Source organism: Primulina eburnea, chromosome 1, assembly GCF_022965805.1.
Source record: "Primulina eburnea isolate SZY01 chromosome 1, ASM2296580v1, whole genome shotgun sequence".
NCBI classification, from domain to species: domain Eukaryota; kingdom Viridiplantae; phylum Streptophyta; class Magnoliopsida; order Lamiales; family Gesneriaceae; genus Primulina; species Primulina eburnea.
In genome coordinates, this window is record NC_133101.1 from 51,499,740 (window position 1) to 51,525,865 (window position 26,126).

At 35.7% G+C, this 26,126-nt stretch overlaps 2 protein-coding genes and 1 pseudogene across 2 annotated transcripts; 2 read left to right on the plus strand and 1 right to left on the minus strand.

Annotated features, from left to right (window-relative positions):
- Positions 1 to 7,808: 7,808 nt before the first annotated feature.
- Positions 7,809 to 8,123, minus strand: LOC140807816 (uncharacterized). The gene has a single exon (XM_073164784.1). It carries the CDS (start codon positions 8,121 to 8,123, stop codon positions 7,809 to 7,811), a length of 315 nt encoding a protein of 104 aa, XP_073020885.1.
- Positions 8,124 to 17,833: 9,710 nt separating this feature from the next.
- Positions 17,834 to 19,585, plus strand: LOC140807825 (uncharacterized). Its single transcript, XM_073164792.1, has 3 exons — positions 17,834 to 18,789; positions 18,877 to 18,995; positions 19,082 to 19,585. The coding sequence occupies exons 1-3, from the start codon at positions 18,147 to 18,149 to the stop codon at positions 19,583 to 19,585; spliced, it is 1,266 nt and encodes a 421-aa protein (XP_073020893.1). The 5' UTR covers positions 17,834 to 18,146.
- A 290-nt stretch (positions 19,586 to 19,875) lies between these two features.
- On the plus strand, positions 19,876 to 23,488 carry LOC140807831 (pyrophosphate-energized vacuolar membrane proton pump-like; annotated as a pseudogene).
- The last annotated feature ends 2,638 nt before the right edge of the window (positions 23,489 to 26,126 follow it).

Here is a 26,126-nt window from a genome sequence, read left to right on the forward strand (position 1 = left end):
GAACTGATAATTAAATCCCAACGATGATTAAGAAGATGATTAGCGTCCGGGTCCCCACAACAGGTGGTATCAGAGCGATAGATCCTTTAGATTGAGATAGTCAGAATTGATAGATCCTTTAGACTGAGATAGGAGAGAATGAGCGGGGTAGATTGAATTTTCTTCCTTGCATGTGATTGCTAGCATGAGATTTATTATAATGCTGAATTACATTATGGGTGCTAGCATGATTTACTGTTTTCCCTATTACATGTTGTTTGTATCTGAGTTGATTGCAGCATGTAATTACTAATCCTGGATCAGAACCGAGTCTGAATCAGAGGTATATGATCAGAGGAGGGCTGAGACAGATTGTATAGATTGTGTACTAATCTGTTTGATATTCAGATATACCGCCTCGAAGAATTTCAGAAAAGGGCAGTACTTCGTCTGAACAGAGAGATGTATCAGAAACTCAGTTAGAAGAAAAGATGAAAGAATTTGAGTTATTACAGCCGCCGGTTCTGAATGGTACCGAGACATCTGAAGATTGTCAGAACTGGTTTGATGATATAGAAATCTTGTTCGATTTACTTGATTGTACAGATGAACAGAGGGTTAAAATGGTGCCTTACCAGTTACGAGAAGCCGACAGGAGTTGGTGGATTACCAGTACAAGAATGTGGGCACAGAGAGGTACAGTGATTTCGTGGGAAATATTCAGAACTGAATTTTATTGACGATTTTTCTCAGTCTCGTACCGAGAGGATAAGAAAGCAGAGTTTGAGAATTTGAGCCAAGGGCAGCTGAATATTGACCAATATATTGCTAAATTCTCTACTCTACTGCATTTTGCTCCTCATTTAGCTGGGAATGATGAAGCTGTAGTGAATCAGTTCATCAGAGGGCTGAATTCGGAGGTAGTTGCATTTATGAATTTGCAACGACCTTATCATTTTGCTGATATCTTGAGTAGAGCAAAGAGAGCGGAGATGAGTCTGATTAGACAATTGACAAGGTTGTGTGTGAAGCCACTTCAGACACAGCAATCCCCTCTTCGATATGAACACGGCAGTACGAGTGGGAAGCAAGATTTGCTGAAAGCTCGAAAGAAGGCATTCAAGAAGTTGGGAAGTGGTTCCTCCAGCTCCAGTGGTTCTAGCTCGAGTTATACTAGAGTATATTGCAGGACTTGCGGAGGGAGACATTCCACCGAGCAATGCCAGGGAGTGACTGGTAGTTGCCATATTTGTAGACAGCCGGGACACTTTGCTAGAGTCTGTCCCCAGAGAGGCTTCCGAAGAGGTTAGGAAGCAGAGTCATTGGTGATAATGACAGAAGAACAGACCCCGAACATCATAGGTACTATTTCTTTATGATTATATTGCATATGTATTGATATGTACTAATGCAATTGTAGGAGTATCTGTGATTGAGTAGCATGGAGATATGCTGTATCTATTGAGTTTGTTGGACTGTAGTATTGCTTTCCTTGATTGTTGAGGAAAATGAGGATATCTAAGATTTTTATGATATATATATATACTGCAGTAAGATAAGAATTAGATGGAGTTAGAATGTGATGTACTTGTGTTTTCTGATTTGAACGCATTATTGACATGTATATGCTAAACAAGTACAGACATATTGTAGAATTTGTTCCAGAAATGGTAAGATTCAGATCAGAGATGACTGATCAGTAGAGATACCACAGTAAGGATTCGAGATTTAGAATTCCTTTGATAATTGTATTATATATGACTCGATTAGTACAGAAAGGAGCAGATTGCATCCTTATGTATTCAGTAAACCCACTGAAATCGAGCCTAACATTGGCAGATTCGCCAGTGATATACGTGTTGGTTAATGTCAGTCTAGACAAAATTTTCGATTTGTAGATAGATTTCAGAATTGAATTACGATCAGGTATTGATTGTATGTTAGATTCAGTACAGAATAGTACAGAGGTACATCAAATAGAATGTTTCTCTGGAAGACATTTCAGTTCTATGTCTAGACTGATAGCTTCTGTGTTCAGAAGTATTTGGAGGATTTATGCTTATTATATCTAGAATATAGTGATATAATTGCAGCGTCTGATTGATTGAATTGAATATTTAAAGATTTTGTTGAATATTCAGAGAACGATGATTATTGTATACAGAAATTATTCAGATAAGAATTCCGCTTGAAACAGATTGTATTCAGAATATGCGATATCTGAAGTTAGTATACAGATTGATTTGATACAGTTGAGATTAGGATCAGTGACAGAGCATGATACCGATGTCAGAATGATCAGAAATTTCAGAAACGCCAGAAAAGTCAGAAATATCAGAACTTTATATTGTCTGATTGGGCATGTTATCTTATTCGACTGTTGCTTTATATCTGCTTGCATATTAATATTGTCCTAAATCAGTATTTGAGACATCTTATATTGTTTTGGGGAGCATATTTTATTTGCAGATAAGATATAACAGTTGATCAGAACGACATGAAGACATGTTTGACTAATCAGAAGCAATCTTATTGCCAGAGATTACCGTTTTATGAGTTCCCTGAACTCACTAGATCTGTATAGGTTACGGATATTTCATATCTGATGGGATATTACTGTTATTTTGAATCCGTTTATGATACAGATTGTTAAGAACCGTTGAGGTTGTATACAGTTCAATTGTATCAAAATTAATTTCAAGAGTTACAGCAGTTCAGAAATGAAATCAGAATATGTCAGAATGTTTCAGAGTTGTATAACAGAATTGACATTGATAGTCAGAGCCGAATACCAGGTAGGTATTTCTTCTTTAATTTCTTTTATTAACTGATTTGTTGTTACCGAATAGTTTGAATCAGATATCACAGGTAGTGTCAGACATGCACAACAGTGGATTCAGTTGTTATTCGGATAACAGACAGTGTTGATATAGACAGGTTAAATCAGTTAGAACAGAATTTGTTCGGAAATGTTGGCAGAAATCATTCTGATAAGTCTGAATCGCTAACAGAAAAAGACAGAAAGATAGAAATCAGAAGATTATTACAGAATTTGTATATTTCTGAATAGAAATGAGAGTTCGTTTCTATGGCTTTAGTAATGACATTACCGCCATTTTTCTTCAGATGGTAATATGATATGATTATGATTGACAGATTGTTCAATCCATATCTATTAGTTTGTACAAGATTACGTACAAACAGAACCAGATGACACAGATTGATGTCAGAGGAATGATCAGAGTCAACAGAATGTTGAGATAGAGTATATCAGAATGTGACTTTCTGGTTGATTTTGTACTTGTGATAGAGTATATCATGAGTTTCTTCTTAGATTGTGTTACAACTGGCAGACAGTCAGAATGTATTGTCCAGATATTGGAAGATTTTGGTAGAGCTATATAGTGCTGGATGTTAGCACTAATGGATATGACCTAGTATCACTATGTGACCATACCTATCAGTTTATCAGATTGGTAATGGGATAGTTATATTCAAGACAGTTTACAGTGTATACTACAGAGTTCTATTTCTTTTGAAGAGAATTCGAAAGAAGATAAAGATAGTTCAGAATGAACAGATTCCAGAAACTAACGTCGGATGATGACGATTGGTCTTCGAAGCTAAAAACTATATAGGTCCTTGATCAGGATAAACAGATTGGATAACAATTACTGGTATTGTTTTGTTATAAATTGGAAGTGGTTTATACGGATGTTGTATAACCAACATGGCAAGATTGATTATGTCAGAGTTAGTTTGAGAAGTATTATGATAATATACTTCATGAATTCTCATTCCAGAGTTGAAATCAGAGGTTGATACAAGAAAGAGATTTCAGAACGGGTTCATTGAGATGAGCTTTGATTTAAACTCTATTATACATTTCTTCTGTTATATCTGAATTGATTGCTTACAAGTTCGAGGACGAACTCAGATCTAAGAGGGGGAGAAATGTAATGCCCGAAATTTAATCATTATAATCAGACGTTGATTAACTGATATGATTGAGGAGATATGAACTCGAATAAAGAAGCCGGGCTATTCAGAGACCAGATGGGGTGAAGCATGTGAATTAGGCATTTTTGGTACAGAACTGTTGGCGCCCGAGCGGCAGAAAGCTACCGCCCGAGCGCCAATGTATGATAAAAAGTTAGATGGACAGAATCCTCCGCGCCCGAGCGGTAAGGATTTACCGCCCGAGCGCCAAAGGGATGAGAATATAAGGCTTGGGCAGAAAGTCTGGCGCCCGAGCTGTAGTTTTTGACCGCTCGAGCGCCAGTGTGTAGCAGGATTAATTTCGGACAGAATGTTCGGCGCCCGAGCGTTAGATTATGACCGCTCGAGCGCCACATAAGAATTGTGGAACGTGCCACGTTTCTTTAGACATGCAACATGGAGTATATATATATGTATATCATTCATTTCCTTCAGAAAGTAAACAAAGGAAAAGAACGAGAAAAGCTTCAGGAAGTTAGCAGAAAATCCTTACTCCTTTTCTGAGAAATCCGCCCGTCAGATTTTGAATCCGACTTCAGTACTGTGTTTCTATCAACACAGGCTACAACTGGACGTAAGTTTTGTTACGTTTAGACAAGATTTGAATTTATGATATTTTCAGAATTGGATATGATTCAGATATGGCGTTTCTGCTACCGTAGACATTATAGAATTGAAGTCAGATTAAAGAACAGACCGTTTCTGTAATTGTTATGATTTTTGAAAGATATTGACTGAGATTCTGTTGGAACTTTTCAAGTTCGCAATCTTTGCTTAATTTTGATGCTAACAAAACTTGTTATTTTGTTTCTAATAATCTACCTTAGTGTGCAGTAAGCTGGAACTGAAATAATCAGTTACGAGCCAAAACTAAAGCTGTCGAGGAATGCTAACTGAAGACGTCCAACTGATCGCGTAAACTGAAAATAGTATAACTGAAGTGCCAACTGAAAGACTAGTTCAACTGAATGTCCAGCTGATGAGCAGTTCAGCAGAAGACCTTCAGAAGCCCGGCCAGCTGATGAAGTGTTCAACTGATGAAGAGCCCAGCTGACCAGTTCAACTGAAAGAGTGAAATCAGTTCAACTGATTTCACCGGCCTAACTGAAGACCAGTTGAAAGCATCAGTCAAAGTCAATCAGTTGCAGATCAAGACAAGCTTAATAATAGAATCCAGCTAAGCACGAAGGTACAAAAGCTATTGTACTACCACAGTACAATAAGAGACGTTGCATCAGAGCTTAAAGCAAAAAGTTCCGGAAAGATGTCGAGGAACAAATTCAAAATGCAACGGACACATTATTGAGTCTTACTGTACGGTCAGCCAAACGCCTATAAATAGAAGCTGAAGTTCAGTGAAGACTAATACTGAGAAAAACGAGAACAGAGAACAAGGGCACACTTATTACATATCAGCTTGTTAGAAGCAATCAGCCTAGAGGGAACACTTCATTGTATTATCAGCTTAGATTAGAAGCCTTTTTCCCTCATTGTGTGAGAACACTTTCGGGTAGTGTTCATTGATCAGTTCTCACACACACACACTCACTCACTCATCATCTCAGATTCCGTCTTGCACACAGACGTAAAACATGTGTATGTAGTCTTTGACACATAGACGTTAAACAAGTGTTGGCTGGAAGGTGCTGCCTTCAGTCGTAGCTAGGAGTTCAGTTAGGCAGTGGGTAAGTCCTAAGCTGGGTGGGTTTGTACAAGTAGTTGTATAAATCAAAGTCTTCTAGTGGATCCTATCCGTGGAGATAGAAGGGGTGACGTAGGAGCAGTTGAAGTCTCCGAACATCCATAAACATATCTTGTGTTATTTTCTGTTTAACTGACAGTTTCGTTTTTAACTGATTTGATCAGTTCAGCTGATATCAGTTCAGTTCTGTCCATAACTGAACTGATATAAGACCGAACTGATCGCCCATTCTTTTCAACTGATCAGTTACACGAGATATATAAAATATATCAGTGTTTCTTAACGAAGGATTATTTCGAGTGTTTTCCGCTTGGTTTTTAACCAAACTCGATTTAATTCATCGGTGTATACGATCTTAGAACACGAGCTATTGCAACTCATTGGAAGGTTGAGTTTCTTTGAATATGCATCAGTTCATTATTGACTGATGCTGATCAGAGATTATTTCGATCCTATCAGATTCTATATCAGAATTGTGTTAATATTCAGAGTATGAATTATGTTGACACAGATTATGAGTTCCAGTATTATATTTGTGATGTTCAGATTGACGGGGTTATTCAGATTTTATTATTATGCCGTCGAAACATCAGTAGATTAATATTGAGCAGATTTAGTATTGATTGAGATTGATCAGATTCAGTAATGATTTCGATTGTATCGTGATATCATTGATATGAATTAAATTGTATCTTGTTCAGATATTGATCAGATTATGTACTGAGTTGAGTATTGATCAGAACAGATTGTAAATTGAGTTATTCATTGACACAGCGTATTCGATATTGTCATTTCAGATTTGATATGAACAGAGTTGAATACCAGACTTCGTCTTCGTCAGACAGGGACGACAAAGGTATAATTCATGTGATATACGGGAAGATATAACTCAAATAAGATCTTATTTGAGTTTCCCAATAAAATCACATACTAGATTATTGTTTATATTGTTACCTGATTATGCTTTGATTATAGAATTGTATTCAAGCATGTCAGATAATGGTGATATTCAGTTATGAATATGATTATGCTTTGTTTACAGATTGTTATTCATTGCATTTAAGATAGGAAAGTCTTGACAGCCATTGTCAGCTATCTAGATGTTCGGTGTATCTCAGCTTAGGAGCAGCCCTGACTCCTATTGCAGTCGTTGATACAACTCAGACCGAAGTCTAGGAATAAGACGTACAGTCACCCCGAGTGGGAGGGTAGGTGACAGCCATTGACGTCTTATTCACACCGGGATCCCTAGAGTTATAGTTGAGTCGAGTCTAGACATGATTTGACTAGAACTGCATGCATTTAAGAATTGGTTTCATAGACTATGGAACCTATTGTTATTGCTTTCAGTTATGATAGAATGTTTAATGATTTAGATTGTTTATATACATGTTTATCTGATTAGAGTTGCATGTTTAGTTATATTAGATTTCATAGATGATGAAATCTATTACTATTGTTTTTAATTTATGCATGACAGCATGTTTCATGAATTATTATGTGTATATGCATGTTTACCATGTTTTATACTGCGATTTATTCTCACCGGAGTTATCCGGCTGTTGTCTTGTTTTGTATGTGTGCATGACAACAGTGGGACAGGATCAGGGTCGAGAAGACGACGAGAGAAGACGAGTTTAGCGTGGTGATTCCGGACTTGGATAGATTTGATTTTAATACTTGAAATTAGTATTTGAACCTTAGATTTAGGTTGTACAGTGTTGTACCTTTATACTGAAATGTAGTTTTATACAGATATGTATATTATTAGATGCCATTACCTTCCGCATTTATATTTTAAAAAGAAAAATTTTTAGACCCTGTTTATCAGAACTGATAATTAAATCCCAACGATGATTAAGAAGATGATTAGCGTCCGGGTCCCCACAAATTGTGTCATGATATAATTAAGCTTGTTCATGACATAGTTGCTCTTGAATTGCAGGAAAGTCGGTGGCAATGATTCCAAAATTATGCTCACTTGTGTGCCATCATCTATGGTCGCACCATGAGTCTCAGCTTCTGTGAAGTAGTTAACCATGTTCAATACATGCGCTCCAACTGATTGGCCTTTCTTCATCTTATCATTCATGGCATTCTTAATGGCCTCATGCTTAGATTGACTAGATTACTGACCAAACATAGCTTGCAGAGAATCCATTATCTCATAAGCATTCTCTACATGCTCGTGCTTAAGTCTAAGCACATCGTTCATTCCGGCTAACATGTAGCCCTTGGCTTTATTGTTTGCCGCAATCCAACGATCATATATTTCTCGTACACCACGAGCAGCATTCAAAGGGGGCTCGGGAGGACACTCCTCCGTAAAGACAAATTTGAGGTTCTCACAGACGAGGGCAATGTTAATGTTACTCTTCCATTTCAAAAAATTTTCACCAGTCAACCTTTCATTAAGTAAAGCAAGAACATGACCAGTAGACATGATTGCTGAAATTAATGTATAAAACGACATTTAATAAATTTGAACAAATATCATAGTTAACAAATCAATTTAGGAATCATAAATATGATGCATGATACATTATTATTTATTCTACTAATTCCAAGGAAATTTAATCTCACATTTAATAAGTTGCCTTAGGGTGATAAGAATTAAATGATGATTAAATCGAGACTATCTCTATTAATAAATAAAACACTAAGATATCTCATATCTTCATTTTTATTATTAATTACCTTTTAATTTAACTTAGATGCATTTAAACTATTTAATTGCATCCTTATGAGTGTGACCCACTATTTTGGATTCAAAAATACAATCCATAATTGCCTCCTTAGGGTAGGTAAATTATGAATCATACTAAAAAATCTTATCATTTCGGAAACTAAGCCTTGAATTTTGATTTAAATGAAAACCTTCCTTAGGGAGGACGTCCTATGCATCACTAGGCGTCATTTAAACCTCACGTTGCTTTTGTTAATAGTGGAGGTCGTAGGATTTATTGTCATATATACTTCTCCCACTCATTAATATATAATAATTAAAGTTTCTCAAACTTTCAATTATTTAATTAAAACATCTTATGATTTAATTATTAAAAAGTCCAATCTTATTGGTCACTATGAAATGATATGAGCAATTTAATGAATGTCATAATATTTAAATCCAATTTAAACATAATGCATAACATGAAAATTGAATGGCATTTAAATCAAATTTAAACATGATGACAAACTTATTTATCGGCCTCATATACAAATTATCACATAATAAACATTATAAAAATTAAATCTCATTTAAAAAGGGACAAGAGGCATATAAAGAATATAAGAGTGAGTTATTGTTAAAATTCATGATTTTTAATGGAATCCTACTTATCGCAATATTAATTGAAAAATAAAATTAACAAATCAAATAAAGCAATTTTATTCAATTTCAAATTAATTTTATAAATCAACTAATTGTAAAATCAATATTTTACCCTCAATAAATTAAAAAATCATTTTTTAATAAATTATGTTAAATTGGGCTAAACATAAGAAAAATAAAAATTGATCAATTAAAAAATTGGTCCAATTTAAAAAAAAATTCGATCTAATTTATTTTAATAATTTCATTGTACTGGTCCAATGCAAAATTTGGGCCAGATTTAAAAAATCTGATTTAAATCTGCGCTAACCCAGTTCGAAACTGGGCTATATTTAAATATGTTGGGCCATTTCGAAACTGGTCTACATTTAAATATGTGCTACCCCAATTCAAAACTGGGCCAATGTATAATCAAATGTCATTTCATAAATGGGCCACTAAGATTTGATTTTTTTTATTGTTTGGCCCAACTTGAAAAATATTCGGGCCAATACATATTGGAGCCCAATGGAAGGAGCGCCTCCTTCCATCTTCTTTCTCCCTTTTACAGATGACAGCCATGGAGGCCATGGGAGAAACAAATTTCAGCAACCACCATCTTCTCCACAATTCAGCGATATCACCGGAGTTTAACGAGCCCCTTTACTCACACGACTGCTCTAACCAGCGAGCATCTCTACTGGAGCAATCGTGCTTTCGAGTCTGCGAACGTAAGCCACGGCGGTCGAACCAACCATCGCTCCACACCGCTGTTCTGATTCCGACAATCGAGAAACGTTTTTCCAATTAAGACCGATTGTGAAGAGATCGTTTGAACAAAGAAGAACTTTTCTTCCTTGTTGAGCAGGACACGATCCATTCCAAAAAAATTTGGGTTTGAATTTTTTTTTATTTAATTAAACAAAAAAAAAATTACGTAAATTCCAAAAAAAAAAAAAAACAAACCAAATTTATACAAAAAGTTTATGCATTTTAACAATAAATCTCACTCTCAAAAAAATTTAAATTCATTAAATTTATATTCATATGAAAAAACAATGGCTCTGATACCATTTATTGGAAAATATAGAGCCTCCGGAACAATTCCGACTAAAAAATTAATTTCGATCAAATCGAAACACAGCGGAAGCGGTTACATAATTTCGTAAATTATGATCGAACATATGAATATAAAATAACTGTGAATTTAAATAAAATTAGTTTACTAGAAAACTAACTTCTTGTAGTTTTTCTTTTTCACGAATGCGTAGAAACCACGGCCTTCCAGTACGATCCTTCCTATCAACGGTAGTGTGTGAACACTCAAAAAACACAAAAGCTAGAAATCAAAACTTTTATTTTATTCTCTATTCTCTTTTCAACCCTTGGAAAAGTAGAGAATGGATTGTCTTTATCTATAAAACCTAAGATCCTATTTATAATAATTCAAAACCAAAATCCAAATCTCATTCAAATTGGGACTCTCGACCAAATCATATAGGATAGGCCAAGATTTGATTTTATTTTTTGAATATTATATTTTATGCCTTTTAAAACCATTTTAAAAGTCATAAGATTTCTAAAATCTTATTAAAAATAAATTAGAATCTTATTCTAACTTATTTAGATGTTAAATAATATCTAAATTTTATTCACAATAAATTAAAGATATTAAATAGAATTTCTAGGATCTTATAAAAATAAATTAGAATCTTATTCTAACTTATTTTCAGATAGCAAATAATATCTACAATTTATACACAATATGTAAGAACTAGGATTTTCTCACCATATAATTAAATAATTGTAAGAAAATTTTAGCATAAGATTTTATTGTGTACACTTTGGAGAATATTTTTTTTCTATATGAGAATAAATTGGAGATACAAATCAAGTCAAAGATACCTACAAAAGGGCATGCATATTTTCGAATTTAGGAGGCATATTTTCGAAATATTGAGCAGATTTTTTTTACAAGATGGGGATATCCTTCACAAGTTAAAGAATTAAGGTATAATATCATACAAGAATTTCGAAAATTACCCTTAGAATAAATTCCAAGATTGGTGAAGATTAGATGCTAGGTTAAATTGGAAAAGAATCCTCAACCTTGCACCACAACCGTTGGATCTGGTAACCTAAAATCTGAATTAATCTAGACCATTGGATTAGAGTGTGAATCTCCTAACTTAAGTAGATAAATTTTCGAAATTTAGAAGATGAATCAACATCTATGGCAAGGGAATGAAAGTCAAATATTGAGAGATTATGCAAATTTATGGCATGATTTGAGCACCATATTTAACACCCTTCCCTCCACCTATAAATACCCCATCACCCTACTCATTCTCCACCCTTCAAATTCTCGAAATTTGAGCTGAAAACCAAGGCGAAACCCTGCTGAAAAAAAATCGTCTCTAAACCGTCCAAAAATTCAAGCCGAAGCACCGCCCGATCGAAGAACGAGTAGCGATCCAAATCCCGAAGCCAAGTACCTACGTTTTAGCATCCAATACACAGTAAGTGGGCTATTTTTAAAACTTTAAAATCTCGAATCAGTATATGCATGTTTTCGATTTTTACAAGAAAATAAACAGTCGAGTGCAATCTTCTTTCTACTCTTTTCTTGTATTGTCATACGATTTTAAAAGCACTGTGAGGAGTCGACTGTATACGGGAGGGAATCCCAACCACGACGTACCCTTACGTGGTGGGAGACATAACCGCTATACGGCCTCGCCCCCTTAGAGGAGTAAAAATTAAGGACTGACGTCAGTAAACCGTAGAAAGTAGATGAGTCGCAGTGCTGTGTCAATGTTATGCATGTTTACGAAGTACGTATGAAACTCATGTTTTATGTTCGAAATTTTATGCATGTTGCCTTTATTGTGCTCGATTTTCCCCCATTTGCTGAGTATTCCCAAATACTCACCCCCCTTACAACCCTTCCCAGATAAGCCCGAAGAACAGGTCGAGGACGAGGAGTCCGAACAATTCTGGGGATGGTGATGACTCAAGAGTCTAGATAGAGTTTAAGTTTATTATTGTTGTTATGCAGTTTACGCTTCCGCATTGAATTCTGTCATTTAAGTTATTTCGTTATTGTAAAGACAATTTTATTGAGATTATGATTTATAAACTGGATTCGGTTTAAACTGTGCTACGAAGGCTTGTCGTTTTAAATTGTGTGATTGTAAACGACGCCGATGTCAACTCCGAGTTTCGGGGCGTGACACAATAAATTAAAGATATTATAATCAACTTTTGGATATTACCATAATAATCAATATATATAATTATCTCATAATTATTATTTAATATAATTAATATCTCATTATCAATTATATTTATCTCCAAACTTTTGGAGTTAAGGAAACATTTTTCCATATTCATACATGATTTCTAAATCACATTTTTAATCCGTCATTAATTTGAAAGGCGTACCGGGGACCATGGACTCATAATTAGAAGCTCTAATAAATAATATAAATAATTAAACTCTTTAATTAATTTATCTAATTTATTAATTCCATAATTACTCCACTAAAAACATGGAATTGCACTCTTCATCATTATGAAATATCTTACTCTACAAAATTGAGCAGTCCATTGATATAATCATTACATATGGATTAATCCTCCATAGACAATTCGTAATCGAAGTTAGGAATTTTCCGTTTACCTCTTCAATTACTTTTTATCCTCATTTACCATTAATTCACTAGTGAGTGATTTAATTTATAACTTAATTATAAATTAGTTGGGCCCACCACTCATTTCCAGAATCCACAAATGAGGGAATCGTCTTTCTACTTCTCGCAAGAAAGAATGGATTCCATGTCTGTGAATTCATATTCCCAGCCATTTATTTCAAATATAAATCTAAAATGCAAGTAATGAAAAAATGCACAATTGCAAATTTTAAACAAGCAAATTAAGAATCATATTGAAATGAACAGGAGTTTATAACCACATCAGGATTAAGATTTGTCCATATATGATCATCTTATGATTTAAATAAAGTTTCATATTAAAAACGGAATTTATTATGAAATATCTAATTAAATCGGTCCTAGTCCTACATAATCTCATTATATATAAATGCCCCCATATAGATGTCTCTACATCGACGTTCCGGATAAGACAGTCACATTCATAATGTTCATGGGCCGCATTACTGATGTTTTAAGTAAAGATCTCATACTTTAATTAATTTCATCACGGACTTAATTTAAGTTTATTATCCATAATTTTAACCCTCATGTATATATAACTTTTATATATACTAAAATCATGGTTACATCCAATAAACTAGGGATTTTACTATGATATCACGACAATATTATTTCATGCAAATAAGTTCAATAATAAATTTCGTTTTTATTAATAATAAAACCATAATCTAATTACAATGCTTTAAGGGCACTATCCCCAACAATTTTTTGACACTACTATTTTGGGATCATACTTGATTTGCTTGCCATGTACTTTTTATTTAGTATTTGAACCTTTATTCTCGTATGAGATTTTTTGTTCATAATTGTTCACATTGTGTAATAGCCAAGCCTGGTGAACAGTACGGTTTAAGTTTTCGTATGTTTATGGATTATTGGTTTAGATGTTAAGAGTTGTGATTATGGGTTATAGTATTGTTGGTTATTATTGTTTTGTGGTGTTGTTGATATTAGTTGATGTGTAGTTGTATTGTATCAGAGTTTCGATTCGATCTTTGTTGCGTAGAGTTGGTTGTTGGATGCAGAGGGGACCGCACCCGCGGTCATGTAGGACACCGCACCTGCGGTCTCGGGTTTCAGAAATTGTGATGTTTTCCCGTAGCTTCACCGCAGCCGCGGTCCATAGTGCACCGCCCCCGCGGTGTATAGGCCGAGACCAGAGCGCACCCGCGGTCGTCAATCATGGAATTTTGGATGAGATGCCGAAGGCATAGCGCACCCACGGTGCAGAAGGCAGCGCACCCACGGTCTGTGAATAGTGAAAGCGTGTTTTCGGATTTTAAGTGTTTAAATGCAAGTGTAGACTCTCATTTCTCTCATTTCTCTCCATTCTATGGGTTCTTCTCTCAAGGGGTGATCTAGGGTTCCATTTTCTTTCTTTTCATCTCTTGATTCAAGCCTCTTGTTGGATTATTGAAGTGAGGAGAAGGTTATTTTTGGGATCAAGAAAGCTAAGGTAAGCTTGTGGTGTATTTTATTCTTGGTTTAGTGTGGAGAGATGATATGGGTTTGTTGATGGTGTTGGTTTTATGGATTAATTGATATGGGTTTATGATTATTGAGATGTTGATGGTACAATATATGGTTTATTGTTGTAGGAATTCAACCAAAGGTTTAGAACCAAGTGTTCCAAGTGTTGTAAGTGGAATTTCATTCCTTGTGCTCACATGATAGTATATGTATTGTGTTTCAATGGTTTTAATGTGTTATTCCCTTCCATTTGATTCATATTATATATTGATACACTTGATTGTATATTGGAGTCAATTGAATGTCTCAATTGTGTTAAAAGGGAATACAAAAGATAGAGTATGCAAAATGTTTGTTGAAATGCCAAAGAGAGAGTTCAAAATGATTTTTGGATTGATAGATACATAGTCAGAGATTGTGTAGTGCCCAAATTCAGTACACGTATAACTCATGCATTTATTTAATTAGTAAATCATTTAATTAATTTTAAAATGAGTTTTAAGCCATGCATGGTTTGTTTGAATGCATTATTTTAAATTATTTATGTTTAAGTGATGCACGTTAAAATATTTTTCGAGTCTCATATTTCAGGCAATTATTCGAGGCGGGAGTGAGGAAAAGACCCGATGACGATTTTCGGCAATTTAAAGGATGGTATTTTCTTTTAAGTTGAGGATGATGCATTTTAAATAACGTAATAGCTTTTAGCATTTTAAAGCCTAAGTTATTTATTTCAGTGAGTTTAGAATTTTAAAACTTTTAAAGTTTAGCAAGTCTGCTTTTTATTTTAAATTAGGGACTTGGCTTGTGGTGAGGTTTAACATTCCAATTAGCTTTTTTATTAGCACTTTTAATTAATACTTTTAATTGTGTAATTAAGCCATTTAATTCCCTAATTAAACACAAAAACTCACGCACACACAGTTTTACACACACTAAATAGCGGCTACCACTCACACACAAGTTTTCAATTCAGTTTTTATATTTTTGAGAAGAGAATATTACGGTTCTTAGTCCATAAGAGCAGCCGCCCCCTCTCTCTGAAACTCCAGCAAATTTTCGTTGGTTTCTTTCAAAGAAAATCGAGCCACCGTCGTCCCGGATCAAGCCTCGCGTCGTCTCCGCTTCGATATCGCCGTTTCGGTAAAATTTATCATCAAAAGGCACGTATATTATGCTCTTGATGCATCGATCATGTCATATTATGCGTGCGTTGTTATTTATGCGTAAAACCATGTGTATGTTGTGTAGAAGTTTGAGCAATCTTGTTTAAATCTCTTTTGAAACCCTCTTTAGATATGAAATTTACGTTTTTACTGTTCTGGTTGAAACTGCGATTTTTCAGTTGAGATTTTTAGAAAACTTTCAACTACAAAATTGTAGAAATTTTGATGCCTTCGATTTGCTATAAAATTCAAGATTTTTGGATGAAAAATTAGTGAGTTATGGCGTTTTTCGTGGGACTGCTCAAACTGCGAATTTTTACGAAAATTGTGTTCTTGAAGTTATTTGTTGCAGGCTTCGTTGGGAATCGACGGGTGATTGTTGCTGCGTCTAGGTATGATCGGTATGATGTTGGGTCGTTATTTATCATGTCGTTCGGTGTTGATAGGCACTAGAATACACAAGAAGTCGTAGGAGCCAATTGGTGTCAATCGCCGCGTTTTCTCAAATTGTATGTGTCGTAGGGGAACATCGTTGTTTGGGTATTCGTACGAGTTTAGGCCGATGATATGGTGTCTTAGGAGGTGTCTCGAAGTATCGTTTCATAGCCATTCGGGTTGATTGAGAAGAATGAACTATTATGTCAAGCTTTCACGCAGGTTTCGACTTCCAGTGTCTAGCCGGACCTCCACACGGAGTCCGTGCCCTTTGTCCACCCGAAGTGTCTTTTTCCAAAGACTAGACGGACCGTGCCTTTGCTTCTTTTCGGTGTCTATTTCCAGAGTCTACACGGACCTCTACACAGATGTAGGCACGGGGTCCATGTCCTTCACTATTTTGGGAGAAATCTTATACTATGCTTGGAGGTTCGATGTCTTGGTTTAGTACAATGGGGTACAAGGTCGAGTCATGGGAATTGTAGAACGTCCTAAGGGATTAAATGAGCTCGTGAGTAAGCTTGATTATTATGTCTAAGTATATCAGTTAATCATTCGAATTCATGTTAGTATGTGCAGTAACGGCCCCGATCGAAGTCCAACGAATCCCTCAACGCCAAGTAAGTATGTATGACGCGCAAGAAAATATTTTAAGTTTTTGAGGTATGCTAAATGTCTTGTGACCAAATTATGTTTAGGATTGGAAAGCGTTAAATTATGAACGGGGACCAATCCGTCCGTTAAATTATGAACGGGTTAGATCGAGGTTGGAAAGCGTTAAAATATTAACGGGGACCAACCAGCCCGTTAAATTATGAACAAAGATCTCATGTATGTGGCAGTGGATACGTCCCTGTCAGCCCAGTACTGTGGTTTGTCTGATCAGACATTTATTATGTTATGGGTCACTTGCTTTGAAACATGACTCTACGCAAACTGTTGAAGTTACGTATGTTCTAGTATGCAGTATGTTTATGACAAGTTTTCACGTTATGGCACGTCTATGTTATGTACGTATGTTCAAGTTTTATGTACGCAAGTTCAAGTTTTAGTATGTACGTTCTATTATAAAGTTGCATGCGGTTTTATTATGTAGTACTCGCTATTTCTCAGTTTATACGTGTTGAGTCTTTAGACTCACTAGATTTGATCGATGCAGGTGAGTATGTTGCTGAGGAGACTGGAGGTGGTGACCAAGGGGCAGGCTTGGACTGAGCGGGAGGCTAGACCCGAGGACCGCCCACGTTATTCTAACGTTTTTATGCAAGCTTAAAATACTCTGATTTTATGTTTGATGCGAGATGCTTTGAGAAAACTTTTCTTTTCACAAGATTTTTATTGTGAATGGATGATGTAGTGACGACGGTATTAACTTTATTTTCGTAGTTAAGAAAATTTTTAATTTTTCCGCAAATTTTAAGTAGTTAAAAGTACGGTTCGTCACAGATTGCATGCAATTAGTTGATCAACGACCATAGGCTTATATCCCTCAGAGTTATCGATTTATATCGATGGGATATAGATACAGAGACAGAGATACTATATAGATATCAATTCAACAGAGAAAAGAGAAATACCATCTTATTGTTATATTGCTAGGTTATTCATGTTCCAAGAGTTGATGGTATTTATTGATTTCAAAGCTATATTTTCAGAGTATGATATGTACATTGTTTTGTAAGAGTTCCACTTGCTGAGTTTTATACTCATTTCAGTTATTTCATGTGATGCAGATAAGAGCAATGGGCCGGGACGTTGATTGTAGGTCGGAGTCATATGCATACCAAGATGGAAGGAAGAAGATTATTTTTGCAAGCATTTTGGACATGATCATACAAATGATATTTTGTATTTTTATTGTATCATTTCATTGATCATGTATATACATTTTGATACTAAATGTTTTTATGTCAAGAAATTTTTAATCCTTCCTTGCCTTCAAAGAAAATTTTAATTTCCGCTGCTATTTTATTAAAACCGGTCAGAGGTGTCACACATTGTTTTGCGCCCCAAATAACTATGTTACTGATAGTGCCAGCGCAAATGTTTTAGCTGGTATGGTTTTAACTTTTGAATTTTTATATTAGTTATATCACTTTATATAAAATTATTATACTATTTAAATTAAAGTTCTAACTTCTAATGTGTAATTTGTATATTGTATTTAAATTTTAATCAACATGACGTCATTTGGAAGCACAATATCCTCACTTATATTGGTCTCCATGCGCTGCTCACTGTTTAGATTAGATTCTTGAAGATTTCTTTAAGCTTCCTCACTTGAAGAAGGTATATGAAAGGGCAATGATGGTTAATGGATATATATATATAACAGGCCCCAAGTTTTGAACATGATGAGAGAATTCACAAGACAGAAAGATATGGTTAGAGCAGGAAAAACTCGTTTTGCTACTGCTTTTTTGACTTTAAAGTGTTTTCGAAATCATAAGGCGAGTTTGAGAAAAATGTTTACATTTGAGAAATGGACCACTAGTAGATTTGCAAAGGAGGTGCCGGGTAAACGGGCAACAGAGGTTATACTGATGCCTTCATTTTGGAATGCGGTCGTTTATGCTGTTAAAGTGGGTGGTCATGTTGTGAAAGTTCTTCGATTGGTTGATGAGGAAAAAAAACCTCCAATGGGCTATATTTATGAGGCAATGGATCGAGCTAAAGAATCTATTGCTGCCTCATTTGATCACAAAGAGGATAAATATAAAGATATTTTTGCTATAATTGATCATAGGTGGGCGATACAACTCCATCGACCTTTACATGCTACTGGGCATTTCTTAAACCCGGAGTTATTCTATTCGGATTCTAATATAGAAAATGATAATGAAGTAGTAACGGGTTTATATAAATGTATCGCTAGGATGTGTGAAACAGAGGAGCTACAGGATAAGATCATGGACCAATTGCCATTGTACAAAAGGACCGAAGGACTTTTTGGGATGCCCATGGCAGTGAGACAAAGAAACAAAAAATCACCAGGTAATCAATATTTTATTATTATTATTATATGATAATTGATATGTAGTTTTAATGTTCAATTTTTTTATTTTGTTGCAAAATAACCAGCGGAATGGTGGTTGGCTTATGGGTGTTCAACACCCGAATTGCAAGTGTTCGCGGTTAAAGTTCTAAGCCTCACTTGTAGCTCATCTGCTTGTGAACGAAATTGGAGTGTGTTTGAACATGTGAGTACTAAGTATTAGTATTTAATGAAATATTAAATAAATTTATTATTTTAAAGCTAAAATTAATTTGTATCAAATATATGCAGCTTCATTCCAAAAGAAGAAACAGATTGGAGCAAAAAAAATTGAATGATTTGGTTTATGTCAAGTATAATAGGGCTTTGAGGCGCCGATATGATATGCGTGATACGATTGATCCTATTTCTTTGGCCGATATAGATTATAGTAATGAATGGTTGACGGGGGAACTACATCATAATAGTGGTGACGAAAATGATCTCGTGTTTGATGATGATAGTTTGACTTGGGGTGAAATTGGACGAGCTTCTGGAGTTGATGAAGATGCCTATAATTTTAGATCTCTAGTTCCATCCTCTACAAAAGAAGCAGCGGCTAGTACAAGTACATTAAATACGTATAAAAGAAGATCCATTATCTATCGTTATAACAATGAAGAGGATGAAAAAATTGATTTTGGTGAAAACGATGAGGAATCAGAAGGATACAAATCTGAAACTTCAGTTTCTGGAGATGATGATGATGATACAGTTGGGAAGGATAAAGATGGATTTGATGATTTAGATTTTTGAATTTTTTTCTTAATATACCATGATGCACTTACGACTTAATAATGAATTTTAGATGATTGGATATTGTTTTTTATTATGATTTATGCTACATTATCTGTTAATTGATTTTTATTTATTTATTTGTTATTTTTGTGAAAAATATTTAATTTAAATAGTATAAAATACTTTATATATGTTGAATTTAAAATTTGTATCAAATGCGCTTTATTTCGATAAAACATACTCTTCGCCTTGCACCTCAGACTCTAAGACACCCTAGCATTTTAGTGCGCTTTGCGCCCCAAATAACTATGGTTTTGCATTCAATGTCATTGTCCTATTTAACATATTGCTTGTTATAGCTGAGACAGATATTATTCTTGTTTAACAAGTGCAACATCTTTCCTCCTTACCGAGTATCGATATGTCGGAATTTTCATGGTTGCTTTTGCAATCCTCATTTTCCTCTTCCTGGGCTCAGTTGAGGGCTTCAGCACAAAGTACCAGTCTTGCACTTATGACAAGGAGAAGTTATGCAAGCCAGCTCTTGCAACTGCCGTCTTCAGTACTGTATCCTTCTTGCTTGGTGCTCTCACCTCCATCGCTTCTGGTTTTCTTGGGATGAAAATTGCAACCTATGCAAATGTGAGGACAACATTGGAAGCTAGGAAAGGCGTTTGGAATGGTTTATTGGTTCTTTATATTGCTATAAATATTTTCAAGCTCTACTATGGGGATGATTGGGAAGGCCTTTTTGAGGCAATTACTGGATATGGTCTTGGAGGATTATCCCTGGCTTTGTTTGGGCGAGTTGGAGGTGGTATCTACACAAAGGCTGCCGATGTTGGTGCTGACCTAGTCGGAAAGGTTGAAAGGAACATACCTGAAGATGACCCCAGAAATCCTGCTGTAAGTTACTGTATTTATTTGAAATTACTATTTCAAAAGCAACATATAGTGAACAGCTTAATTTTCCTTTGTCAGGTGATTGCTGATTATGTTGGTGATAATGTTGGAGATATTGCTGGAATGGGGTCTGATCTTTTTGGTTCATATGCTGAATCATCAGGTGATGCTCTGGTTGTGGCCTCAATATCCTCCTTTGGAATAACTCATGACTTCACTGCAATGTGCTATCCTTTGCTTATAAGTTCCATGGGAATCCTTGTTTGCTTAATCACAACCCTTTTTGCTACTGACTTTTTTGAAATCAAGGCTGTCGAGGAATCGAACTAGCACTGAAGAAGCAGCTTATCATCTCCACTCTTCTTATGAATGTGGGAATTGCAGTTGTCACCTGGACTTGCCTGCCGTAATCCTTCACAATCTTCAAGTTTGGTGCCCAAAAAGTTGTGAAGAACTGGTAAGGACTGATTCAGCTGTTGAAAAAAGGAAACTAGTTATACTTCTATCTTATATTTCTATCTTCAAATTCTCACTTGAATGAGCAATCTTGTATGGGTGTTTAATGGACATGGAATCCCTTTCTCCTTCATAGTTGCAAATTTTCTTTTTGTTGCAATCAAATTGGGGGTCCATTTAGTTTCCTAGAGTGTCAAAACACGTTTGAAGAACGTGATTTTGTCCCATAATTTCTACTTGTGGATCTGGTACTTTGTTTATCATCACTTTGATAATAGTATGCTTCAAATTTTTCTGACGTTACATTGTTTCCAGGCAACGGTTCCTCTGTGTTTGCGTTGGGCTATGGGCTGGACTTATTATTGGGTTTGTGACTGAATATTACACCAGCAATGCTTACAGGTGCACATATGAATTCCTTTCCTTTTACTTGTTTGACATATAGCAGATTGATCATTATTTTTCATCTTACTGGTTGGTTCTTTTATTGTTATAACTTGGTTTTCTAAAAATATTTTTCAGCCCTGTGCAAGATGTTGCTGATTCCTGTATAACTGGTGCTGCCACCAATGTTATATTTGGCCTTGCCTTGGGATACAAATCAGTTATAATTCCCATTTTTGCGATTGCTATAAGTATATTCGTAAGTTTCACGTTTGCTGCGATGTATGGTATTGCGGTAGCTGCCCTGGGAATGCTGAGCACAATTGCCACGGGGTTGGCCATTGATGCTTATGGTTCGATCAGTGATAATGCTGGAGGAATAGCTGAGATGGCTGGCATGAGCCATAGAATACGTGAGAGAACTGATGCCCTTGATGCTGCTGGTAACACCACTGCTGCAATCGGGAAGGTATTTATATCTTTCTTTTGCTGCTCTATTGGATTGCACGATTTAATCCATTTATCAAGTATATTTCTGTGTAAAAACTCTACACACCCAAGAATTTTTATGTTCAAGAGAGGCAAGAGATTGCTTTGTATTTATCAGTTGATTGATTTCAATGCTTCTTACTTCATTTTAAACATTCTCAGATCTCAAGATATTTACATATTTAAAATAATAGTAAACATTTTTTTTTTCTGTTAACCAATAGATTACTCAATAGAAGTAGAATATCTTTCAGTTTATTTTAAAAACTCTCTAATCACTTCCTAAACTGACCATTGTTTGGTCTCGTCTGGCTACTGCTATGTGGGGGGAAAACTATCTGCCTTTTTTGTCAACTCACATAGACTCAGGTTTTCTGTGTTATACCCTAAGACATGAATTTATTGGACACTTTAACTTTAGACCAACTTGATGCCTTTTATCTCAGGGGTTTGCCATTGGATCAGCTGCACTTTTTTCATTGGCACTTTTGGTGCATTTGTTAGCCGGGCTGAAATTACTACTATCAATGTTTTGACTCCTAAAGTTTTCATTGGTTTAATAGTGGGTGCCATGCTTCCATACTAGTTCTCTGCCATGACCATGAAGAGTGTTGGCAGTGCTGCTTTGAATATGGTTGAGGCAGTTCGTAGTCAGTTTAACGAAATTCCTGGTATCATGGAGGGTCGTGCCAAGCCCGATTATGCTACTTGTGTTAGATTTCCACTGATGCAGCTATTAAGGAGATGATACCACCTGGTGCTCGCTCACCCCTTTGATCGTTGGAATTTTTTTTGGTGTTGAGACCCTTTCTGGCGTTCTTGGCTGGTTCTCTTGTTTCTGGTGTCCATGTATGATTTTTCAATTCTTGTCAAAACTCAGTTATTTAGATGCGTATGGAGCTTGCACGTCCTTTTGCCTTGTTATAAAGCTAGGTGCAAACCTTATCAGAGTGAGTTAGACCAAGTCATATTCTTTGTAAACTCTAGGTATACGAAAGGAATTCTGTTACAGTATTTTATAGTTACTTTTCAACTAATGAATGACAATGGAGAATAAATTACATTTGCGTTGATGGCAAGCTTAAAGCACTTGCGCATTTGAGGCATGCCCTTTTCTAAAGTGCAGCGGCGGGCATGTGCCTTAAGGGATTATATTTACTCTGTTGAACTAATGTTTTTCGATTGTCAACTACCAACAGTTCTAAGAACCCCTATTTCTATTCTTACAGATTGCGATATCTGCATCTAACACTGGCAGTGCATGGGACAATGCTAAGAAATACATTGAAGTAAGCGTAAATGGCTTTATTTGTACCATTATAACATTTTAGGGTCGTTGATTTCTTACCTCCACACATTGTATAGGCTGGTGCTTCGGAGCATGCAAGAACCCTTGGCCCCAAAGGATCAGAACCTCACAACGCAGCTGTCATTGGTGACACGATCGGAGACCCTCTAAAAGACACTTCAGGGCCCTCACTCAACATCCTTATCAAACTCATGGCTGTTGAGTCACTCGTGTTTGCTCCCTTCTTCACCACTTTATTTATGGCAGGTTTTAAGTTGGCTCATAGCTGTCCAGTTCTTTTTTATATGATTATTATTACTATGACTGTGAGGGTAAGGATGATGATGAAAATCCATGTTTTTGCCATGGTAGTCTCGAAATTGGATGTGCTCTGGTCTTGACTCAAAAGACGTTGGTTCTTAGGACAGACATAGAGTACTAGGATTCCATTCCTTTTATTTTTGTACATTGTTAATATAAAAGATTCATATGAAACCAATAAATAAATACTAGAGAGAATAAAATTATTCGAAATGACTCTCTCCATATCTGATAATGTATCAAGAATAACTCATGGATATATTTATCAATTTTAACTACATCCCACGGGGATCACTTTAGATCCTATATATCGGTACAAAATATAATAAAACGTTTGGAGTTTCTTTTATTCACTTGGCACGCATTATCAGCCTTTGAAGAATAACTGCAAGTAATATTGAATGATTGACCAGTAAAAAAGAAAATAAACAAATCCTTAAGAGGGGTAAAATATTGACCACCAATCGTCTTCTTGAAGAATTTCGGGAACTTTCCTCGACCTTAGTTCAGAATGAGCACGTTGTAGATTCAGAGAAATTATGAATTAACAGGACTTGTATGATCTTCAGATCATTCGATTAAGTTCGTTTTGTCTGAAGAACACGCAAGCACTTTTGTAAACTTGCAATGCAAAGGCAAAAATAAAGTGAACATTTGATTGATGTTTACAAATTCACAGGAGCAGACTATTTCCCTGGTGTGTTACATCATACCTATGGGATATTAACAATCAAGATCAATAAAACCTTCACATACTTATGTTAAAAAGAACTATTATTTTCTGTGTAAATGATTACTTGAAACATCAGCTACAGAATCTGAATGAAACGAACCTAAAGGCATAGTTTCTCAAGTTCTGTCGGTCCTCTTGTATTATTCGCTAGGCCGATACCAGACGAGAAGAGTTGCATTCTAACATCTCAAGAGTTTGATGCGTTGCACCGAAGGGATCCCGTCCAATACGCGTGCCTATCACATAGCTAAATGCATCCATTCTTATGTAATAAATTAACAGGCCCTATGGCTACTTTGTGTTTCTTGGAGCTAGAATGTCCCTATACAATTTGATAGTGGAAAACCCTGCTTTTTCTTCACATTTTTATAGTAGTAACAGATTATTGGACAAAAAAAGTATGCTTTTCCTTCAGTGGTATAATTTATAAATTCATATCATGATATCATTGTGTAAAATATTTTAGTATGTCTGATGATGTGGAACTATAATTTGAAAGAAGCTGTTTGGTATTTATATTCATATAAAGCAAGTGGATTCAAATAATTAAGTTATCGAGGAAGCAATAAAGGGCATAAAAGCAGACAAGGATCCCATACTGAAAGAACAAAGGTATAAAACAAAAACAAGAAAGGAGAAAATGGATGACACAATCAAGATAAGTAAAAAAGAGTACAAGTCAAATCTCCCCTCGATAACCCCTTGATCCGAAATAGTCCTTTCCTAAACTGGCAATTTGCATGCTCTTTTGATGCTCCAACTTGGGGCAATCACGGATACGATGACCAAGCCCATGCAGTAAGCACAACCCTTCACTCCACTTGCATTAGCTATCTCTTCCACATCTTCCATTGGATGGTTAAGCTCAGCAAGAACAGGCGGTATCCTCTGCTTTGCTTCCTGTAAGAGGTGCTTCAAATCCAGAAGGGTTGTTTCGATTTGGTTCTTGATAACAAACGTTGTGGCAATTCCTGTTTTCCCACATCTGCCCGTTCTTCTGATTCTATGGACATAGTTTTATATTTCTGCAGGCATATCATAGTTGGTGACATGCTAAATTTCGGGAAAATCGAGACCTTTGGAAACCACATCCGTGGCTACTAAAACTGTTAGAGTAGATGTTCTGTAAGCTAACTGTTGGTTAGAAAATTTATTGACTCAGTTGTAATAAACACTATTTATTTTAATATAATTCATTATTTCACGATTTGTTATTTCTCTATCTGTATACCCATGTGATTAACATAGATAAAGACCTTGATTATACTTTAATACAAATGAATTGTAATTCGATGTTGAAACTCATTTGTAAGTACTGTATAATCTAATTTCGTTCCTAGTCGATTTAACCGCCTAAAACATGGATAAATGTCGCTTGAGCTCGAGACTAGCATCTGTGATGTTGTGTACCGTGTTTCTTGGTTATGATTGTACACAATTAGTCCTTACGACCCGGGACAACACTGAGACTCTATATGTTAGGGCTGTACTTTGACTCGTTTACCGACTCCAGGAGAGTCATTAGGTGGCGAGATTGGGTACAGTTGCGACATATTTAGGAATTAGTGCATTGTAGTCGGGAATTCACCGCTCACATACGGGTGTGGATATCCTGTATGATCTGATGAAATAATAGTGCATGAAGTCTCTGGCCAGAGAATGAGATGTACGTTAGAGAAGAAATTCTTCAACTGTACACATGATGCGACTATCTATTCTCAAATATGTGTCACATATTTATCGAATTTTTATGCAACCCTCGATGAACCAATGGTTACAGATTCGATCAGGATATATGAGACGAAGGGACCTTGCTGTACGTTAATTATAACCGGCTGGTTCTTGCAGACACTATCAGTGATACCTAAGAAATCATGGGGCGATGCTACTAGATGCTCTTACCATGATTCGATAGGTTTAATCAGAAATATAATTTCTGACATTCTTATGATCAATTGTTGATACATAGAATGTGACAAATTAGG

Coding starts and splice junctions, on each gene's coding strand:
- LOC140807825 (XM_073164792.1), top strand. CDS start 18,147: ATGATGAGAGAATTCACAAGACAGAAAGATATGGTTAGAGCAGGAAAA. Junction 18,790..18,876: donor AAGAAACAAAAAATCACCAG/GTAATCAATATT, acceptor CAAAATAACCAG/CGGAATGGTGGTTGGCTTAT. Junction 18,996..19,081: donor ATTGGAGTGTGTTTGAACAT/GTGAGTACTAAG, acceptor AAATATATGCAG/CTTCATTCCAAAAGAAGAAA.
- LOC140807816 (XM_073164784.1), bottom strand. CDS start 8,123: ATGTCTACTGGTCATGTTCTTGCTTTACTTAATGAAAGGTTGACTGGT.